The sequence below is a fragment of the Muntiacus reevesi genome, chromosome 5 (assembly GCF_963930625.1).
Source record: "Muntiacus reevesi chromosome 5, mMunRee1.1, whole genome shotgun sequence".
Classification (NCBI taxonomy): domain Eukaryota; kingdom Metazoa; phylum Chordata; class Mammalia; order Artiodactyla; family Cervidae; genus Muntiacus; species Muntiacus reevesi.
In genome coordinates this window covers 48526232-48548284 of record NC_089253.1, presented here as the reverse complement: position 1 = coordinate 48548284, position 22053 = coordinate 48526232, and the positions used below count along the sequence as shown (strand labels likewise).

Sequence of the window (22053 nt, the reverse complement as noted above, 5' to 3'; positions counted from 1 at the left end):
AGGACCAGAGAAGTTGATTTGAGACGGCAAGAGGGGAAAGTGACATAATTTAAGAGTTAACCCTAAATATCTGGGAAGTCAGCAGGCAGAGCTCTGTGGAGCTACTATGAAGTTCTCTGACGCCGGAATTCCTGGCTGAATGGTCAGGCCTTCTCTACCTGAACGTACTGGGCAGCCCTGCTCTACCCTGAGCACAGCCCGGGGCTAGGCCAGAGGCCGCTGCTCCTCGGGGGCTGGGCTGCAGAGAAGCAGAGGGGAAGTTCAGCAGACAAGACACTTTGAGGATCTGCCTGCAGACCCACATGCAGGGCTGGTACCAAGGGCTGAATGCACTGGGTCAGCACCACCTGTGGGCCCCGGGAGGTCGCTGTAGCGTTGCCGGTCACCGCCTGTGAGCGCGAGCCTCTTTCTCTTATGCAGGTGATGAGCTGTTCATTCCCTCCCACACCAAACGCTGGTTAGTGAGCTTGTTTTCACACTGAGAGTCTTCCACATTCCTTCTGTGCAACAACCCCTCACCCCCTGCAATGAAAACCCTGTGCCAATTTCCCTGAGAGAATGGAAGTGGCCAGAGGAGACCACTGCCTGACCCGTCAGCGTCCTCCAAAGAGGAGAGAGCCATCTGTGGGGCCCAGTTAGCCTGTGCCCTCAGATCCCCTTCTGCCAGAGGCCAAAGGTGTCATCTGTTCTGTCCTGGGGCTCTGAGTGCTGAACCCACGCCTGCCCTCCCCATCCAGCCTCCATAGGTGCTCCCCAAAGCAGCCAGAACAAGCCTTCCAGAATACTCAGGTCTCTGCACAGCCCTGCCCAGAACCCTCCAGCAGGGCCCCGAGGCCTGAGTGGTCTGACCGCTGCCACCTGGCCTTCGCTGCTCCCCTGCACCCAGCAATGGCCTCCTGTCTGTCCCGGGCATGCCACACCCTGACCCACTCTGGTGCCTCAGTCTAGGGGCCTTCCCCTCAGCTTTTCATGTGTCTTCAGGACACGCAGGCCCTGAGCAAGTGACATCTCCTCAGATGCAGCTGGTGGTCAGGCCCACAAGGGCAGGGTCTGGTGCATTCACCACGGAGACTGGAGCCTAGAGCAGGTTTTCAGTCAATGTTAGATGGATGGAGGGTGGGGAAGGAAGGGATGGGTGGATGACTGGGTAGCTAGGAGGCTGGACGGAGCCTCAGTTCTGTACTGCTGAGGGTTAAGCTGGAGGAGTGCAGAGTCTGAGATGATAGGAAACTGCGGGGTCACAACCCACCATCAGAATGACTAAAAGGTTACTAGTGACAGTGATCAAGGCCACAGCCCAGAGTGTGTTCCTCAGCTGTCTCCACCAGGTCAGTGTAGGTGTGAGCCCAGGGGCCAAGCAGCAGCAGGACGTCTCACCACGTTGGTCCTAAGCCCCAGACTTAGCATTGGTCTCCATCCTCACAAACAATTACACCCCGATGGTGACTGATGATGTGACTGCATTCCACAAGGAACATCAGCTTACCTTGTTCTTCCCCGGAGGCTACACCTGTTCTAAATGTGGGCTCCCAGGCCCCAGTCTTGACCGTCCTCCTGTAACGTGGTTTCCCAGGAAGGAGCCAAGTCCTGGGAGGCCAGAGGAGGAAGCGTGTTCTGAACATGATCTCCAGCCTCAGGCTGTGGGGGGCGCTGCCCCTCCCCTAGAATAATCCCTTCCGCCTGAACCTTTAATTATAGCTTTGGGGTCCAGTTGGGGATAAAGCTGTGGATCAGAGGGTCAGTCACCTGGCCTGTGGTGTTTCTTTTCTCACAGATAAGACCTCCTGCCCACATCGTGCAGGCCTGGCTCTGAGGGAGGCCTCCTTCTCCGCCCATCCTGGCTTGAAGGGGCTTGAGGTGTAGGTGGGGGATGGGTGGGGGGGGCAGTAGAGTGCCCGTTGTGCTCTGGGGCATCAGCCCCAGGCTCCCAAGAAAGACCCTGGACAGCCCAGCGTGAATGGGTGGAGCCCAATTGAGGAGCAGGACAGGGGACCTGGAGGCCACCCTCCAGGGGAAAGAGATTCCAAGACTGTGCTCAAGCCTGTATGGACACTCCGGCCTGCCTGTCCGCCTTCCCCAGCCCTTTGACTTTCCCAACCTTTCCAAGCATAAACCGGCCCTCCTCACTCTCTGTTCACACAGCTTCTGGGGCTCAGCTTCAGGCTGCACCCGAACCGGGATTCAGCTCCCAGAACCAGTCATTCAAACCAGACTGTGCCAATCCTTGCTCCCCCACCCACACTGAGGCTGCCGGAGGTGGGGAGCCCAGCACAGCCTCTCTCTCCATCGCCCGAGGTCAAGCTGCCCCCGCCCCCGACACAGTGCAGCCCTAAGTCCTCAACTCCCTTTCTCCACTGGAGCCTGCCTTCTCTGGAAGGAAAACAATGTGCCCTGTGGGGAAAGCAGTGGCGGCCAAGTGGGGAGTCACTCTGAACAAGGAAGTAAAGGGTCCTGAGGGATGCAGGGCGGGGACAAGAACCCCCTGCAACAGTGGGCAAACTGAGCCACAGAGAGGGGGCACGGCCGAGGGCTGGAGCCAGCGAGACCCATCCTGACCTGTCCTGGGCAGGGTGGCATCAGGAAAGCCTCTCAGGGCTCTGTGGACAGAGATACCCCTTCTTCACACTCAGCATATGTCTGAGCTGGATCTGGGCCCTAGACCTGTCCCTACTGCCCCCCAGTGCAGGGAGATCAGCCACCATGCACACCGTCCTTCGCAAGGGCCACCCGGAAGGTCTGGCCCACCCGGAAGGTCTGGGGCAGACTCTACGGACACATGGCACCACCCTGTGTCCACACTCGGAACCACAGAAGCTCTTGAAGAGAGGCACTGACCATAGGGCACAGCCCTACTCTGTAGCAGACATTCTAGACATCAAGGACCCAGACAAAATGCACACGGATGCAAACATTTGCATCTTATTTTTATTGCATTGCAAACCTGTTTTCAACACATAAAATATAGCTTCTCAAAGTATGCTCTCTAGACCAGCAGCAGGAGTGTCACCTGGGACCTTGTCAGAACTATCAGGCACTCCAGATGGTCCCAGTCATCTGTTACAAGAAGCCCCCGCCCAAGGTTTCCTGATGCATAATCAACTTTGAGAGCTATATTCATGTCATATGAAAGCTTTATGCTTCATGCTGCTAAGTCACTTCAGTCGTGTCCGACTCTGTGTGACCCCATAGACGGCAGCCCACCAGGCTCCCCCGTCCCAGGGATTCTCCAGGCAAAGAACAACTGGAGTGGGTTGCCATTTATGCTTCATAACCACTGAAAACTAAATGAGCACTTCCAGAGAGGTTAAAAATCTCACCCAGGTTGCAAAACTCACCCCCCACTCCCTTAACCTACAAATATGCACCTCCACTAAGTATTTTTTACGGTTAGCAAAATGTACTAAAACTGAGGGTCACTGGCAGAGATTCTGTGAGAGGCCTGCTGCCCGATTTCTGCCCCCAGCCGCCACTTTGCACACCCCTCCTCTGAAGCTCAGCCTCTACCGTTTTCACACAGGACGTGCTCACAGACAAATGCTGGTGCCCGGCGATGGGGCACTTTCACAGCTGTTAGTTTCGTGGTTGGTCTCGTGTTTCAGTTCAGCTGGGCCATTAGGCCCAATATTCGGTCCAGCTTTGTTCTGGGTGCATCTGTAAGGGTGTTTCTGGGGGAGATTAACATTCAGAGAGGGGGACTAGGTAAAGCAGTTTGCCCTCCAAAATGTGGGTGGGCCTCGCCCAATCAGACTACTGAATAGAACAGAAATTTGACCCTACCGCGAGTGAGAGGACTCCTCCTGCCTGACTGCTTCATCTGGGATATGGTCTCTTCTTGCCTTCAGACTCAGCTGAAACATTAGCTCTTGCCTCTTGCAGGGTTTCAAGCCTGCGTTTCTCAGGATGGAGCTGACTGTCAGGTGTCCTGAGTCCAGCTCGCCAGCTACAGGTCTTGGGACTTCTCAGCCTCTATGATCACATGAGCCAATCCTCATAATAAATCATCAATATCTATATCCTGTTAGTTCTGTTTCTCTGGAGAATTTCAGCCAATACAATTGTATGCTATGTTTTGTCGCAATCAATGAACCAATATTGACATGTACTCAATTGTTTCAGCCGTGTCAAACTCTTTGTGACCCTATAGACTGTAGCCCGCCAGGGTCCTCTGTCCATGGGATTCTCCAGGCAAGAAGACTGGAGTGGGTTGCCATGCCCTCCAGGGGATCTTTCCCACCCAAGAATCAAACCCAGTGTCCTGCCTACAGGTGGATTCTTTACCCATGAGCCTCCTGCAAAGCCCCAGTATTGATACACCATTATTAAGCAAATTCCATAGTTTCTTCATATTTCTTCACTTTCTCTCTGATGTCCCAGGGCCCCATCCAAGACCCGACATGACAGTCCTCTCATCTCTGTAGTCTTCTCTGGGCTGTGACCAGTCTCAGACTTTCCTTGTCTTTGATGAAATGGACAGGTTTTGAGAACTGTTCGGGTATGTCTTCGGGAAACCCTCTATTAGAATTTGTCTCCTGTTGTTCTCAGGATCATCTGGGGTTATGAGGTTTGGGAGCATGACTACAGAGGTAAAGTGCCCTTCTTATCATACCATATCGAGTGCACAGTCCATATCAGTATGGTCTCATGCATATTTGTCTTATACTTTGGGTTTTAATCAATACTATTGTACTTCATTTTGTTGCTTGAATGTCTCCAGGTTTGGTGTCGGGAGTTCTTTCTTTTGACTCCTGTGCCCCCTTGGCAAACCATTTTCATTATGGAGTTTTCTCATATTTTTTAATTTGTCTTGAACATTTTCTTACTTACTTGCACTATAAAACGCTCCACCCTCACCTTGTATATGTTCTGACCCAGTCCTAGAATAAACTAAGGAACCTTGATCCTTTTATTGGTGAATGGCATTAGAAACCAGGATCTGGGCAACAGGTGAACGTGACATTACGCATCAGTCAAAATTCACAGAACTTTAGAGCACAAAGAGTGAACATTAATGTCTGCAAATTAAAAATATCACTCGAGATGTCAGGGAATTCCAGGACTAATACAGTGTATGTCACAAACGATTCTAACCATAACACAGATGTATGAAAGGATCTCTGGGAAGGAGTGGCAGGTGGGAGGGAGGTCCTAAGGAAGTGGACATATGTATCCCTGTGGCTGATTCATGTTGATGTATGGAAGAAACAAACACAATAAAGTAATTATTCTCCAATTAAAAATAAATCAACTTTTAAAAAAAGAATCTCTGGGGAAAGTTGTGATCTAAGTAACTCCAGAAATGAGTGGAGTCTGTAAGAATAAAGGCAAAAGAAACTGCCAATAAGTACGCTCTGTCCTCCAGGTCATAACGTGGTTTCCCATGGGGGAGTACATGAGTGTATGGTTGTATGTGTTTATAGACATATGTTTATGTAATTCTGTACAAAACGCATACATAATTTATATATACAGTGTATACATATGTGTGTGTGTGTGTATGTATCTATATGTAACCCCTGTGGGTGGTAGTAGAGAGACAGCGCAGCAGAATTCAGGGCTGAGCAGCGCAGCTGAGACTGCTAGTCGTGCTCCTGCCCTCCTGTCACGTGGCGAGGCTGCATTTCCCACCCTTGCCTGCTGTCGGGATTGGCGCCACAGTTCTGAGTGGAAGAGACGTACACAACTTCCCGATCTGCACGTCATGCACCAGCATGGGGGAGTGGATTAACCCAGTGTTTATTAACAGGGCCCTGGTTACACTACCACAGGCGACTATGGTCAAGGTGCAAAGAATGAGATATATTTACATACACTAACATGAAAAGACGTCCAAAACACAACGGTTATTAAATGAACAAATTCAGTTAAAAAGTGTCCTATAATATCCACACGTGAGATGCTGCTCAGCAATGAAAAGGAGCAAACTACCATGACACACAACCACATGGAAGTGTCTCACATGCATTACTCTGAGCGACAGAACTCAGGCTCAAAACAGCGCTCAGCCTCAGGTGTTGACAAACTGTGGCCTGTGTGTGAAATCCAGCCTATTTTCAATGAGAATAGAAAGCCCACACATAAATGGTCAATTAATTTATGATAAAAGAGCCAAGAATATACAATGAAGAAAGATGACAGTCTCTCCAATGAAAGGTGTTGGGAAAACGGAACAGATGCATGCAAAAAAGTGAAACTGAACCACTATCTTACACCATTTGCAAAAATTAACCCAGAATGTATTTAAGACATGAACGTTAACACTTGAAGCCATAAAACTCCTAGAAGAAAAAACAGACCACGGTAAGCTCCTTGACATCTGGTGATGATTTTTTTGGATTTGACACCAAAAGCAAAGGCAACAAAAGCAAAAATAAACAAGTGGGGGCTTTTGCACAGCAAAGAAAACCATCAACAAAATGAAAAGGCAACCTACTGAATGAAAGAAAATATGCGTAAATCATATATCTGATAAGGGGTTAATATCTGAAATACATGAAGAACTCATACAACTCAATAGTGAAAAAACAAATAATCCAATTAAAAATGGTCAGAGGATCTGAAGAAACATTTTCCCAAAGAAGAGATACAGATTGTGCATAGCTGATGCATAGCTGTACAGTGCTTCCCAGGTGGCACAGTGATAAAGAATCCGCCTGCCAATGTAGGAGATGCAAGAGACTCAGGTTCGATTCCTGGGTTAGGAAGATCCCCTGGAGGAGAAAATGGCAACTGCTCCAGTATTCTTGCCTGGAGAATCCCATGGACAGAGGAGCCTGGTGGGCTACATACAGTCCACGGGGCCGCAGAGTCAGACATGGCTGAGCACACACAGCGGAAGCTAACACAACATTGTAAAACAACTACACGCCAATAAAATTTTTTAAGTGTAAGGAGACATACAGATGGCCAACAGGAAAAGGAGGCAGGGAGAGCGTGGGGCCCGGAGCACTGCAGGACCCGTGGCGGGGGTGGGGGTTCAGATCCGTGGGTGCAGAGCCAGGGGTGGCTTCAGGAGCTGAGAGGCAGTGAGTGTCTGGCCATCGGGGCTGGCAGGGGCACAGCGACCGCTCTAGTCTTGCTCCAGTCTTCCTCCAGCTGCCCTCAGTGGCACAGGACAGACAGGATCGGTTAGACTTTATCCAAGTGAGAACCATGGAGAGAGGAGGTCCAGGGTGTTCGTAGTGACCACTGTGGCTGCCGTGGCAAATGAGCCAGTAGACACAAGGGACAAGGAACCCTGGAAGACTGAGATTCGAGGCTCGGCAGTCCTGGTGGGTGGAGTCCAGGGGGAGTGAACTGGAGGGGAGGCCTCCTAGGGGCTAAGGGGGCCTCCCCACCTCCGCCCTCCCCTCGCCTTGGTGCTACCCCTGCGGCTCTGTCAGCTGTGCAGAAAGTACCCCCTGCCTTCCTGGCCCTCAGCCCCGGCTGCAGGCCTCAGACCTCCTCTCCCCGCACAGCCGCCTGTGTCCGAAACAGGCTGGCTCCCGCCAGACCTCAGCACAGCTGTCCCCGGGGCAGGGTGCTCCTCCGCACTGCCCTGTGACGTCCCCCACGTCCACCTGTGCACCCACTTCCTGTCTCCTCTCTCTGCTCCCCTCTGGCTTGGCACTGTTTAATTCGTGTGTAGTTTACTGATTTATCCTGTTTATTTTCTGTCTCCCCACAAGGGTGCATGCTCCTTCCAGGCAGGAGATTTTGATCCCATCACTCCACACTACATGTTCAGGGGCTGTGGGGTAGGTGCTTCTGTTTATTGTGGTAAAACATACCTAATGCAAAATGTTTCATTCTAACCACTGTGAAGTGTAAGATTCAGTGGCATTAATTACATTCACGACATTGTGTTGCAGCCACCACTGTTCCAAAACCGTTCATCACCCGTCCCCATTCCCACCCCCAGCCAGCCCCTGTAAGTTCTCCAGTCTATTTGCTGTGTCTATGACTTTACCTATTCTGTTTACTTCATGTAAGTGGAATCATACAGCATTTGTCCTCTTGTGTCTGGCTTAATGCACTGAGCATGTTTTCAAGGTTTATCCTTCTTGTAGCCTGTGTCAGAATTTCATTCCACTGTGTGGCTGAATAAGATTCCATTGTACTACATGTCACACTTTATCTTTTCATCTATTGGTGGGCACTTGGTTTGTTTCTATCTTTTGGCAATTGTGAATAACGCTGTTAAGAACATTTGTGTACAAGTATCCATCCAAGTCCTTGTTTTCAACTCTTTTGAGTCTTTGGACAAACAACCAAACCATTTTCCACAGTGGCTGCGCTATTTTAAATTCTCACCAGCAATGCACAAGGATTCAATTTTGTTCACATCCTCAACAACACTTAAGGTTTTTTCCATTTTCTTTTTTTTTTAAACTAGAAGTCATCCTAGTAGATGTGAAGTGATATCTAATTGTGGTTTTCAATTGCATTTTTCCAATGACTAATGATTTGGGGCATCTTTTATGTGATTATTGATCATTAGTACACCTTCTTTGGAGAAATGTTTATTCGAATCCTTGCCCATTTTTTAATTGGACTTTTTTGGGTTTTTTCATTTAAAGAGCAATAGGAACTCTTTATATATCCTAGGTATTAATCTATTATCAGATATGTGATTTGCAAATATTTTCTCCAATTCTGTGGCTGTCTTTTCACTCTCTTGATAGTGTCCTTTGGTGCACAAAAGTTTTTAATTTTGATGAAGTAAAAAAAATTTTTTTTCATTGCTCATATTTTTGCTGTCATTTTCTAAGAACTCATTGCCAAATTCAAAATCATGAAGATTTTCTCCTATGCTTTTCCAAGAGTTCTATAATTTTAACTCTTAAATTTAGCTGTTTGGACCATTTTGAGTCAGTTACTGTATGTGATGTGAGCTAGGGGGCTTTAAACTATTTTTACTTGTATTTCCTCCCTTTAAGCTCACAATCCCAAGAAGTTCAGATGAAGGAACTTGACCCCAGGAATGTAAAGAGCGTTTCTAGGGTCACATAGTGGCCAGTGAGTTGCAGAACTAGTAATTAGGCTGTGCACAGGACCCCACCGCCGTCCCCCCCCGCCCCCCCGCCCCCAGACTTCACCGCCTGTGGACACCTGGTCAAGGATGGGAGGAGGAGAGTGGAGGGAGGCTGTTTAGGCAGGTGGCTGGAGGCCTCCAGGGAGGGACGTCTGAGCAGGAGATGGAGGAAGTGAGGGATGCGCTGCGCCCACTCTGTGCACACACAAGAGCTGTGCTGTGGGCCTTGCCCAGGGAGAGGAGGCGCTCAGAGGGGTGTATGCCGGGTGGGGCTGAGCCCACAGGCCACAGCAGAGCATGAGCCACGGGCAGGGGCAGGGCTTCAGGTTCAAAGGCCCCTTGCTGATCTGTGAGAGGAGCTGGGGCCTGCGAGGGGCTCCCCACTGCAGCAGCAAGGCCCCGGGGGTTTCCCTGTTCCCGTCCCTCCATGGCCTCTGCGGCCAGGAGAGCCCCCCAGCCCTGCAAGAAGACAGAGACTCTCAGCGACCCCCTCCCAAAGAAAAGCTTCATGCGGAGGGCAGCCCGTCTCTGCGGCCCCTGGCTCAGGGCACTTGCTAGCCATCTGGTCCTCCCTGAGCCTCCCAAGGATCCAGATGGTGCCCTCATCCACCTGATGAGTCCAGACCACCTTTGGAAGAAGAACCTCATCCATGACTCTCCACCAAGCCCCACCTACGGAGGGGCTGAGGAGCAAGACACCCGCCCCCACAAGCAGAGACCAGCATGAACCTGGGGGGTCTGTCAGAGAAGGGACTGCCCTTCCCTCCTCACAAGTGGGACTGTGGCCAAAGACTTGGACTCCATGATGGTGGGAGGCCCTCACAGCTGCAGCAAGACAACCAGGGGATCTCAGTGACCTTACAAGCCCAGTTCTCAGAGGGAGCAGGTCATGGGGTGGGCACTCAGCAGCCCCCCAAGCCTGATCAGACTTTATGGCCCTGGTGCTCCCCGGGTGGCACTGCTAGTCCCAAGGTCCTGCCAGCAGCCCTTCCGGCTAAACAGAGGCCTGGTTTCCAACCTGGGGAGAACACTTGAGCTAATCATTAATCAGATTATTGACATGAGACTTTGTCTTTTTCTTAATTGTGGTAAAACACACATAAAATTACCATCTTAGCCATGTCTAAGAGCACAGCTCACGGGCATTAAGCATATTCACACCGTGGTGCAACCACCAGCACCATCCACTTCCAGGACTTGCTCACCCTCTCAAAATGACACTCCATCCCCGGAAACACTCACTCCCCTCCCCTGACCTCGTGCAGCCCCTGCCCCACCGTCTACTTCTTGTGTCAGTGAATCTGACCCCTCCAGGGTCCTTGTGTGAGTGGAGTCAGACAGGATACACTGTTTGGTGACTGGTTTATTCCACTCAGCATCATGTCCTCAAGGTCTATCCACACTGTACCATGAATTCCCTCCCTTCTGAAGGGTGAATAATACTCATTTGCCTTATTTTAAAGACCCCTGTAAGCCCCTCTCCTTGGCTTCTCTGCATAGCTGAGGTTCCCAAGGGTGAAGTATTTGGCCAGTAGGATCCTGGGGGAAGGAGCCTCTCATCTGTTCGAGGGGAAAAGAAGAGAGCATTCCCAGGCACTGTACCAGGGTGCAGGGCTGGGTCTGCTCTTTACAGGAGACAAAGTAGCGGAGGGCTTGCTAGGGACACAGGCGTCAGAAAGGAGTCTGAGCAGGAACTGCCTCAGAGATGGGTCTCTGAGCATCAAGAACGCTGCCTGTGGCCACGTGGGACAGAGACCCACAGGGGTGGGATTTCCACCCGGCAAGGGCTCAGGAGGCAGCCTAGGAGCTGGGCATCCCCCAGCCAGGCTCCTTCGCTCCTCTTGGTCCTCTGCCCTCAGAGAGCTGTTTCCATCCTCGCAAGAGCATCACTCCTGACCTCCAGGCCCTGTGCCCACGGCCACACAGGACACGGGGCAGGGAGGGGGCAAGACCGAAGGCTGGGCCAGCTCGCCTGCCCTCACACCAGCAGCACTTGGCTCCCCGTCGCTCACCAGGCAGCTTCCCCTTCCCTCTTGTTGGCCAAGAGGCTGCCCCATGGTTGTCTCAGGCAATCAGGCTTCATAGGGCAGCACCGAACTAATCACATGGTTGTGGGAGAAGGGCAGCATGGGTCTTGGGTCCACAGCTGGCAGGGCCTGCCACCCCTGGTCTGTCTGTGACCCCTGGAATGATATGGCTGTTACAGTGCTAGGGGACCACAGGGGGCGGGAGGAGAGAGGGAGTGATACGTGCGGACAGCGGGTGGGGGACAGAACCATCAGCCACTGCCCTGAGTACCGGACTTCAGGCAGAGGGAGACGCTCCAAAGGTCTTTTCAAGGAAAATCCTGCTGTGATGGGGCCCTCAGAGGAGCTGAAGCCCAGAGGGACACTGTGTTTGGAGGCCCCCAGCACCACCCTGATGATTCTGGATGTGGCTGTGAGCCTGAGCCGTGAGGCTTCAGGAGGGTTCTGTTGGGATCTGTAGGGACTTCGGACCTAAATCCAATTGTCTGCTGCACCTTGAACTGAAACCATCCTCTCCTGAGCCAGGAACAGCAGCACCAGCACCACCAGCTGCTGGATTTTGATGCAAATTTGCTAGACTTGAGCCACGCTGGTCCCTGGAATACTCTCAAGGTCAGGGCACTTCTGTGGTCAGACCACAGGTCTTGGGAGAACAATCTTTGGTGATGGGACTTTAGGCTGTAAATGTGGCCCATATTTCCTCCAGCTGGGAGTGGCCCCATGAGTAACGCCTGGTCTGATGCCATGATCTTAGTTTTTTGAATGTTGAGTTTTAAGCCAGCTTTTTCACTCTCCTGCTTCACTGTCATCAAGAGGTTCTTTAGTTCCTCTTCACTTTCTGCCATTAGAGTGGTATCATCCACATATCTAAGGTTATTGGTATTTCTCCCAGCAAACTTGATTCCAGCTTATAACTCATCCAGCCTGGCATTTCTCATGATGTGCTCTGCAAGTAAGTTAAATAAGCAGGGTGACAATACCCAACCTCCCTCTGTTCAGTTCAGTCACTCAGTTGTGTCTGACTCTGCAACCCCATGGACTGCAGCACGCCAGGCCTCGCTGTCCATCACCAACTCCCAAAGCTTGCTCAAACTCATATCCATCAAGTCAGTGATGCCATCCAACCATCTCATCCTCTGTCGTCCCCTTCTCCTCCCCTTCTTCTCCTCCTCATAGCCCTCCTTCCACATCTCACATCCTGGCAAAGATTCCCGGAAACCTTGGCTCCTGTTATCAAACACTTTTCCAGGGCTGTTATCAGCAGGAGCTGAGAGTTTATGGGGGCGCAGAGTCCACTGAGCGAGAGGCCCTCTCGGGAGATAGGCTGACCTTGGCACCCTCACAGCACAGGCCCAGGGCCCCCCGCAGACTGGCTGTGGCAGAACGCACCAGACAGACGCTGCCTGGGCCCCACGGCTATCTTTGTGCCTTTGACAAGAGGAAAAGGCCATTTTGAGGAAAAGTTCATAGTCAGGTGTTAAGTGCTGGGGAGAGAGGTGAAGAGGAATCAGAACTGGAGTTTAGAGATATAGACATTCTTGATGACCACAGAAAACATAACTTCATGGTGAGAGGTCATCCAGAGAACATAAGTGATGATAATAACATGCCTAGAATGTGGCAGACACATCCCTTACAGCTTGGCTCCTCTCAGCCCTCGATACTGAAGTGCCATCACCATGCCATTCTGCAGAGGAGATGGAGGCCCAGAGGTTAAGTAGCTTGTCCAAGGTCATCCAGCTACTGGACTCTGGGGCCAGGATTTGATCCCAGGTAGTCTGTCTAAAACAATGAAAGGGAGATGGTTCATTTGCAGAGAACTAGCTTTCGAGAATTCATAGTGTGAAGAGGAAAGAGTGACTGTACAGTTAGAAGAAACAGCCGTGGCCCATGTGTGGCGTCTGTCTGTGCAGCAGCTCAGAGCTTCATGAGGCATCCCAGGAGGAGGTCAGTCCGCTCAGTCGCTCAGTCATGTCCGAGTCTTTGCAACCCAATGGACTGCAGCATGCCAGGCCTCCCTGTCCATCACCAACTCCCAGAACTTACTCAAACTCATGTCTATCAGGTCGGCGATGCCATCCAGCCATCTCATCCTCGGCCGTCCACTTCTCCTGCCTTCAATCTCTCCCAGCATCAGGATCTTTTCCAATGAGTCAGTTCTTCACATCAGGTGGCCAAAGTATTGAAGCTTCAGCCTCAGTATCAGTCCTTCCAATGAATATTCAGGACTGATTTCCTTTAGGATGGACTTCCTAAAGGAAATCAAGGAGGTGGTCAGGAAGGGGCTCAAGGAGGGGGTCAGGAAGGGGACCGGTTGGGGCGACATAGGGCCTTCAGGACTGGGGCTGTGGCCAGAGGCCCCGAGATGCCCAACAGTTATGTAGGGCCAGATTCTGTCCACTTGCTTGTGTGAAACATGGGTGTGTGTGTTTGTCTGGATCTGTCTGTGTGACCACTTTCATACTGTGTTTGTGTGAATGTAACTGTGGTGGGCTAGATAGTAGTCCCCAAAGATAGCAGATCCTAGTGCCCATGTTTCACACAAACAGACACTGTCAGTAGAAACCCACATTCATGGGTCCCGCATGGTCACACACTCATTCAATGCCATCAACCTCCTCAAGCCAGGTCTGGGAGGCCACAGAGCTCTTCCCAGTCCCATTATCTCATAGGTCCCAGGTGACAGCCTTCCTTTCCCCCCCAAAAGCATGCAAGTCCCTCCTCTGTCCCCTCTGCCTAGGAAGCCCTGGCTCACCCCCACCTTCAGAAATTAGCCTATCTTGAGGCCTTAAAGTTTAAGGTCTTGTTCTGAGCCAGCTGCCTCCTCCACGCAGCCCACCTTGCTCTGCCATTTCCTGCTCATAGCCTGCCTTGCTGCCACACCCCACAGGTTCTCAGAGCATGTGAACTGAACAGTAGAAAATCAAAGGTCACCAAGCAGAGCTCTTAAAGGTTGATTGTAAGTATGTGCCACAATCCCTGAGTTTGGAAGCTTGGTGACTGTTGGACGGACATCGAAGAGTTGGCTGAGCCAGAACACTTTGGTCTGGGGTATGGACAGGGCTGGAAATCCCCCTGGGACTTGACCCTAGATAGATTCCCGGATCCCCATCTCTGCGCCTGAGTGCTAGACCTAGGGGTCGACTCTGCAGACCAGCCAGAGGCCTCCTGCTCCAGGTGAGTGCCGGCTTTCTGAGAGGTCACTTGGCCTCAGCTCTCTGGGTCCTCCGCCTGGCACCCTGCAGACACATCCTTCCCCCACTGCACCCAGGCTCCAGGTGCTGGGGGCTCCGTCCCCTCAGAGGGCACCTGTAGGGTCTGTCCCCCAACAGGAGCTCAGTCTCAGTGACTGGTGCAAGGCTCTCAGGCCAGTCCCCACTACAGGGTGCAGTGACCACGGGTGTCCTGGGGAATTCAGGAGCACAATGAGGGCACGGTGGTGAGTCAGCTCCAGGCTCCTGGGGAAAAGAATGGGAGGGAAGCAAGGAAGGGGAGAAGACGGGCCGTCACAGACACATCTTAGGTGGGACATCTGACATGGATGCCTAGAAGGAACGAGCAGAACGGGGGGGGGGTGGGGGGGGGTTGCGGGGTAGGAAGGCACCCCCTAACGCTGGGGTCAGCGGTGGCCAGTGCCGGCCTGGGAGTAACTCCATTTCGCCACCAGACCGCCATGCAGTCGGCGGCGGGAAAGCCTTGGAGGAAAGTCCTCTGTCGCGGTCCTGGGAGGAGAGGACGACCCTCCCAGTAGAGCGCTCTTTCAAGTGTTGGCCTGGAGTCACCTGGATAGATGGGGGCGCGTCAAAACCCCTGCTGCTCGTGGGAGCCGAGGGCTGGGGTTGACACGGCGGCGAGAGGCCGGGGTCACGGGGGGCGCGGCACCCTGCTGACCGCGTCGCCCCCCCACCCCGCCCCCAGCATGGAGCCCCGCGCTACCGCTGCCCGCGAGCTGCTCCTGGGCGTACTGGAAGACCTGAGCCAAGAGCAGCTGAAGCGCTTCCGCCACAAACTGCGGGACGAGCGGGTGGACGGTCGCAGCATCCCGTGGGGGCGGCTGGAGGGCGCGGACACCTTGGACCTCGTGAAGCTGCTGGTCCATTTCTACGGGCCGGAACGCGCGCTGTACGTGGCCCAGAAAACCCTGAAGAGGGCAGACGTGCGCGACGTGGCGGCGCAGCTCAAGGAGCGTCGGCTGCAGAGTGAGTGCCAGGTGGGGCTTCGCCTGGGTCCCCCCTCGGCCTCTCCCGCCTGGGCAGGTTCCCGGCCACGGGCCTCCCTCCTTTGGCTTCCCCGAAAGAGCGCCCGCGCGCCCCGGGGCCGCGACCCCTGACGCGCCCTTCCGCGCCCTGCCCCGTCCGCGGGACCCAGCGCAGCTCTCCCTTCCAGGTCTCGGCCCCAGCTCCCCGGCGCTGCTCTCGGTCTCCGGTAGGTCTCTCTCGGCGGGAAGCGCAGGCTCCGAGCTTTCCGGACACTTCGGGTGTCCTCAGAGTCACTCTGAGGTTCCGCACAGCTGGCCCTGGGGAGGAGCGCAGAGAGGGGGTTGTGAGGCAACAGGGGAAACTGAGGCTGGAGCCCCCCCTGGGGAGGGCAACGGGCCCCAGATCGGCACTGACATAGCGCTCCTCGAACCCTGTTCCCCTGCCCTCCGTCCGGCGCCCCTCTGACCCGCAGAGTACAAGAAGAAGTACCGGGAGCACGTGCTGCGGCAGCACGCTAAGGTGAAGGAGCGGGACGCTCGCTCAGTGAAGATCAACAAGCGCTTCACCAAGCTGCTCATCGCCGAGGAGCCGGAGGCCGAGCGCGCCCGGCGCTCAGACACCCACACCTTCAACCGCCTGTTCGGCCGCGACGAGGACGGCGAGAGACGGCTGACCGTGGCGCTGCAGGGCCCGGCGGGCATCGGCAAGACCATGGCGGCCAGGAAAATCCTGTATGACTGGGCAGCAGGCAAGCTGTACCACAGTCAGGTGGACTTTGCCTTCTTCCTGTCTTGCCGCGAGCTGCTGGAGCGACCGGGCATGTGCAGCCTGGCCGACCTGATCCTAGACCAGTGCCCCGACCGAAAGGCGCCGGTGCAGCAGATGCTGGAGCAGTCCGGGAGGCTGCTGTTCATCCTGGACGGCGTGGACGAAATGCTGGCGCCGGAGCCGGGTGAGGCCATGCCCTGCACAGACCCCCACGAGGCCACGAGCGGTGCGCGGGTGCTGGGGAGCCTGCTGAGCAAGGAGCTGCTGCCCACAGCACGCCTGCTAGTGACCAGGCGAGCCGCCGCCCCCGGGAGGCTGCAGGCCCGCCTGTGCTCACCGCAATGCGCCGAGGTGTGTGGCTTCTCAGACAAGGACAGGAAGAAGTACTTCTACAAGTTTTTCCAGGACGAGTGGAAGGCGGAGCACGCCTACCGCTCTGTGAAGGAGAACGAGATGCTCTTCTCCCTGTGCTTCGTGCCTGCCGTGTGCTGGATCGTGTGCACCGTTCTGCGCCAACAGCTCCAGCGCGGCCAGGACCTGTGGCGCACTTCCAAGACCACCACGTCCGTGTACTTGCTCTTCGTGGCCAGCGTCCTGAGATCGGCGCCCACAGCCGATGGGGCCCAGCTGCAGAGAGAGCTGCGCAAGCTGTGCCGCCTGGCCTGTGACGGCGTCCTTGGGGGCAGGGCGCGGTTCTCGGAGGAGGACCTGGAACGGCTGCAGCTCTGCGGCTCCAAGGTCCAGATGCAGTTTCTCAGCAAGAAGGAGATGCCAGGCGTGCTAGAAACAGAGGTCACCTACCAGTTCATCGACCAGAGCTTCCAGGAATTCTTAGCTGCTCTGTCCTACCTGCTGGAGGACCAAGGGGCTCCCAGGGCACCTGCTGGCGGTGTAGAGGCACTTCTGCAGGGGGACCCAGAGCTGCGCAGCCACCTCAAGCTCACTACACGCTTCCTCTTTGGACTACTGAACGCAGAGAGGATGTGCGAGATCGAGCGCCACTTCGGCTGCACTGTTTCAGAGCGCGTGAAGCAGCATGTCCTGAGATGGGTGCAGGACCAGGGCCAGGGCCGCCCTAGGGCGGCGCCAGAGGGGACAGAGGAGATCCTGGCGCCCCAGGGCACTGAGGAGTCAGAGGAGGAGGAGGGCGAGGAGCTCAACTACCCGCTGGAGCTACTCTATTGCCTATACGAGACACAGGAGGACACATTTGTGCACCAGGCCCTCCGCGGCCTCCCTGAGCTGGTGCTGGAGCGCGTGCACTTCACCAGAATGGACCTGGCCGTCCTGAGCTACTGTGTGCGGTGCTGCCCAGAAGGGCAGGCTCTGCGGCTGGTCAGCTGCAGACTGGCCGCTGCACAGGAGAAGAAAAAGAAGAGCCTGATGAAGCGTCTACAGGGCAGCCTGGGTGGCAGCTCGTGAGTCTCCAGGGCAGGGCTGCCCTCTTCTGTGGGCCCTCTGTGTGAGGCATGTGTGCCAGAGCATTTTATGTCCATCTGGGCCTGGGGAGCGTGTCCAGACCTGACACCTGCTCCCCAGAGGAGAGGCACGACTTCATGGCTGGTCTTTCTTACCTCCTCAAGGCAGCTCCCAATGTCCATCTTCTTCCCCAGGTGCCTTCACCATGTTCCCCACCCTAACATCCATGTCCAAGGCAAACCTCCCTTTCTCACCACTGACACGAGGCTTTCTCATAATGATTTCTGGAATAACCATGCGCGCTGTGCTCTGAGCCTTTGCTCCTGCTGCTCCTTCCGTCCAGAACACTGCCTGTCCTCAAAGCCCCTCCAAACTCTCCTTTCTAGTCTGAAGCCGTCTTGGCCTCAGAAGTGCCCCACTGACTACTGTAGGCCATGACATCTACCCATACCCATCTCCTCCACCAGACCTTCATCTCCTGGGCAAAGGTCGTGCTGTTGTTTCTGTGCACTTGATTCCAACCCAGCACCTGACTCAGCTGCTCAGCATCTGTTGGGAGAACGAGTGCCAGGGTGCTGACGGGCTGGGGCTGGGGACACCCAGTGCAGGTGCAAGACAGGCCCACCTGTCCCATGGGACTCACACAGACAGCTTCAGTGGGGCGTGGATGAGGTCACAGATAAGTGGTTTCACTCTGGGTTTGGCATGAAGAGGGAGAGGGTCCTGGCCCAGCTTGAGAGTAAGGGCAGAAGCAGCTCCAATGTCTCGGAACCGTAGGAAGGAGTCCTTCTCAGGAGTGAGGGACTGGAAAGGGCAGGGACCTTCACCTTCCTTTCTCTCTTCGTAGCTCTCGAGCCACCACGAGAAAACCCCCAGGCTCCCCCCTGCGCCCACTCTGTGAGGCCATGACCGACAAACAGTGTGGTCTGAACAGCCTGACGTGAGTGAACAAATCCCAGCCCTTCCCCTGGAAAGGACACAGCAGAATGCCCTGGGCAGGGGCAGAGGTGTAGCCCTGTCGGGATGGCTGACCGAGGGGGCGCTGAGAAGGCTGAGAACCTGTGGCCCTGGTGTCCCTTGGCAGGACCAACAGCTCTGCCCACACAGGACAGAGGCGGGAAGCACTTGGGTGCTAGATAGAACAGAGGCTTTGGCCCCTGTGTGAGTGGGCAGCAGAGCACAGCTGAGCTTCTGGAATAGGGGTAAAGGCCAGACTGTCATTTCCCTTCCCCAGGAAGGCTGCCAAGGGCTACTGGGCACTGCTGGGTGGTCCTTCTGGAGTCTCAGAAGTAGTTGTGGAAGGTGTTCAGGGCGCAGGCTCTGAGGCCAGTCTGCCTGCTTCTTTGCCCTTGGCAGGCCAGTCTCAGCTTCAGTCTTTTCCTGGGGAATGGAGCCTATAGCTTCTACCTCAGAAGGTTGATGTGAGAATTACTGAGGCAGTACTTAGTATGTAATCTTTTCCAATTACTCTTCACTACCACCAAGTAAGCAGAGAGTAAGAAACATTATAGGAATTAGTACTGATTAGGTATGGTGAATTAGATACAGTCATGTGTCAATGCTGACATGGTAACTTAACTTGGCATAAACATCAGGAGCCCATCAATTCTGCTGCCAAACTAACTGCATAAAGATGTTCATCACAGCATTATTTATAATGGTAAAAAAGCAGAAGTGACGCACTGCCCAACTGTTAGGACTAGCTAACTAAATAAGCTCAGTCCTGCTATACTTGGTGCATAGTTATATGGAGTTAGGCACATTGAGAGTAAGCTCGTGGAGAATGTCCTAAGAGACAAGGGGAGTGTAGTCCAGCGGGCGCACACGAGGTGTGGACACAGGCGGTGACAGTGCAGCAGAAGCTCCGTGGGGCCCAGGGAGGCAGGTGCGTGCGGCAACAAGTGTGCAGACTGAACCTCAACCCCCCGGGAGCAGGCAGCTCGCACACTGGGGACTCGTGTGCTTCTTAACCACAGGTTGTCCCACTGCAAACTCCCCGACTCGGTCTGCAGAGATCTCTCTGAGGCCCTGAGGGAGGCCCTGGCCCTGGCAGAGCTGGGCCTCTTCCACAACGGGCTCAGTGAGGCCGGCCTGCGTTTGCTGAGCGAGGGCCTGGCCTCGCCCCAGTGCCGGGTGCAGACACTCAGGTGAGGAGCAGCCTGGGAGGGACCAAGGGAGGGACTGGGGCTCCCACAGCAGCTCCTGAGGTCAGCCCTCCCCTAGGGTTCAGCAGCCAGGCCTGCAGGAAGCACTCCAGTACATGGTTGGCAAGCTCCAGCAGATCCCAGCACTGACCACCCTGGATCTCAGCGGCTGCCAGCTGTCAGGACCTACGGTGACCTGCTTGTGCACCACCCTAAAGTGCCCAGGATGCCGCCTGCAAACCCTCAGGTGGAGACAGGGCTGGGAGGGGTGCTGGGAATGCAGCCTCTCAGCCCTGGGCCGGGGTGGGTGCCGGGACTTCCCCTGAACCTCAAAGAGGAATCTCTCCCAGGGCCCTCCTGAGGCAAACCCACTGTAACTCGGGCCCTGGAGCCCCACCCTCTAAATCCCTGGCCCCGGCCCTGGGGCTGGACCATCCGCTAGACCAATTGTCCGTTGTCAGGTGCCCATGCCCAGAATATGGACCAGTGACCCCAAATCCCCTTTAGTCCCCTGAAGGCTCTGGCCCCTAGTCCCTGCCCCATTCCCCAGCCTCTGACAATCCCCGACTGGCCACCTCCTGTCACCGTGTGCCTTTGGCACAACCCAGGTCAGCAACCCCAGCACCGCCCCGCCACTGCTCCCCGGTCACTGCACCCTCAGGCCCCCTCCCTCCCCAAGCCCACTGCCATTCTCTGCACACGGCTACAGGCTGACCTCCGTGGAACTGAGCGAGCAGTCCCTGCAGGAGCTTCGAGCTGTGGAGACAGCAAACCCGAGACTACTCATCACACACTCAGCGCTGGACGTCCATCCCAAGCCCCCCAAAGTGTTCATTAGTGCCCTGTGAGGTCCTGAAGGCCAGAACTAGGGAGGAATTTGGTCAGCCCTACAGAGTAGACCTCCCCATTTCAAGGACAAGAGGATGGTGCTCTCTGCTCTGGGCAACCCTTGAGCCTGAGGGGCCCGGGACAGGCAGGTGGGAGACTCAGACACACACGGCCCTCGCCTGCCCCGGGGCAGGTCCAGGACATGTCCCTTCCCCTACACCCTGGGGACAGCTTATGTCTCTGTCCTCTCTACAGGGAAGAGGGCCCCCTCCCCTAACCCTCACCGCTGCCCCACCCAGGTTTCTTTCCTGGGACCCTCCAGCCCTCCCACTGCAGGGTGAAGCTGACAGCGCCAGGAACTGAGCACCGACCATGTTGCCTCTACCTGCTGAGCTCAGCGTGAGATGACCCATTTGTGGACCCTGCCCCACTCAGTACAGGCACCCAGAGCCCAACCACTCTGCTCTGGCCACAGGGGACCAAGCAGGGGCCAAGGCGCCCAGAGGTGTCCAGTTGCTCTCTGAGGACTTCAGTGACCAAGGGGAGTGGAGATGGAGCTCTGAGCAGGGCTGTGATGGCACAGGTGGTGTGAGCCCCGTGTGCTGATAATAAATTCTCCTTGGGATTCAGGTCTGTCATTCTCTGCTGCACAGCCAGGCATCCTCACGGGTGCTCATGCCCTTGCCTTTGCTCCCCAGCCCATCTGAACGGGGCAGAGCTGCAGCCCCCATTTCCTGAGTGAGCTCGGGGGAACAGATGAATTCAGGAAGTTCTGATGGGAGGCTTGACCTTGACGGGCAGGGCCAGCAGCAGACAGCCCGAATCCTTCCGTCTTCTCTGCTCAACACAGCTGGATTCCACCAGTTTCTGCGGCCCTAGTCAGAAGGGCCTTCTGGGTCCCTTCATGTCCCCCAAACTTCCTTCTATAACCCATTTTCAAATCCAGTTATTCATTCCACAAAGCAGACAAAATATCCCTGCCCTCCTGGAGCTGGCATTCTAAGCAACTGATAAATGCTGAGGAGGAAGGAAAAGAAGTGGGTGGGGGGATGGAGCCAAGGATCTTCTCTTACCTGTAAGGAGTCTGGGACAATCTAGGGCAGACATGGCACTTGAAAATGGAAGGAAGTGAGGGGTCACCCTAAGGAAGTCTTGAGGAAAAGGCAGTGGGACAGCAAGTGTAAGGCCACACAGTGGCTCAGCCTGCTATTAACAAACTACTGTAGAGCAGGTAGCTGATCTACAACAGAAATGTACTTCTCACAGTTCTGGAGGCTGGGATGTCCAAGGTCAAGGTGCCAGTCAATTCGGTGTCTGATGAGGACCCTCTTGGTGCAGATGGCTGTCTTCCAGCAGTGTCCTCCAGGGTAAAAGGAGTGAGCTCTAAGGCCTCTTCTTCAGTTCAGCTCAGTGCAGGCGCTCAGTTGTGTTCAACTCTTTGAGACCCCATGGACTGCAACACGCCAGGCCTCCCTGTCCATTGCCAACTTCTGGAGTTTACTCAAAATCTCTTCTTTATAAAGGAACTAATCCTACTCTTGACTGCTCTTGACCTTACTATGTACCAAAGGCCCCACCTACAAACACCATCACAGTGGGGATCAGAAGTCAACCGATGGATGTGGGGGGGACACTGAGTCCATAATAGGGAGCGTGCT

The 22053-nt window shown here is 54.6% G+C and overlaps 1 protein-coding gene across 1 annotated transcript; it reads left to right on the top strand.

The window, feature by feature from the left end:
* Window positions 1-14827: 14827 nt before the first annotated feature.
* On the top strand, window positions 14828-21011 carry NLRP6 (NLR family pyrin domain containing 6). Its single transcript, XM_065937107.1, has 7 exons — window positions 14828-15236; window positions 15424-15462; window positions 15709-17422; window positions 18271-18363; window positions 19400-19570; window positions 19647-19814; window positions 20277-21011. The coding sequence occupies exons 1-7, from the start codon at window positions 14828-14830 to the stop codon at window positions 20413-20415; spliced, it is 2733 nt and encodes a 910-aa protein (XP_065793179.1). The 3' UTR covers window positions 20416-21011.
* Window positions 21012-22053: the final 1042 nt, after the last annotated feature.

Excerpts from the sequence above, each read along its gene's own strand:
- NLRP6 (XM_065937107.1), top strand. The coding sequence starts at position 14,828 with ATGGGGGCGCGTCAAAACCCCTGCTGCTCGTGGGAGCCGAGGGCTGGG. Across the intron at positions 19,571-19,646 it reads TGCCGGGTGCAGACACTCAG|GGTTCAGCAGCCAGGCCTGC; the intron begins GTGAGGAGCAGC and ends GCCCTCCCCTAG. Across the intron at positions 19,815-20,276 it reads TGCCGCCTGCAAACCCTCAG|GCTGACCTCCGTGGAACTGA; the intron begins GTGGAGACAGGG and ends ACACGGCTACAG.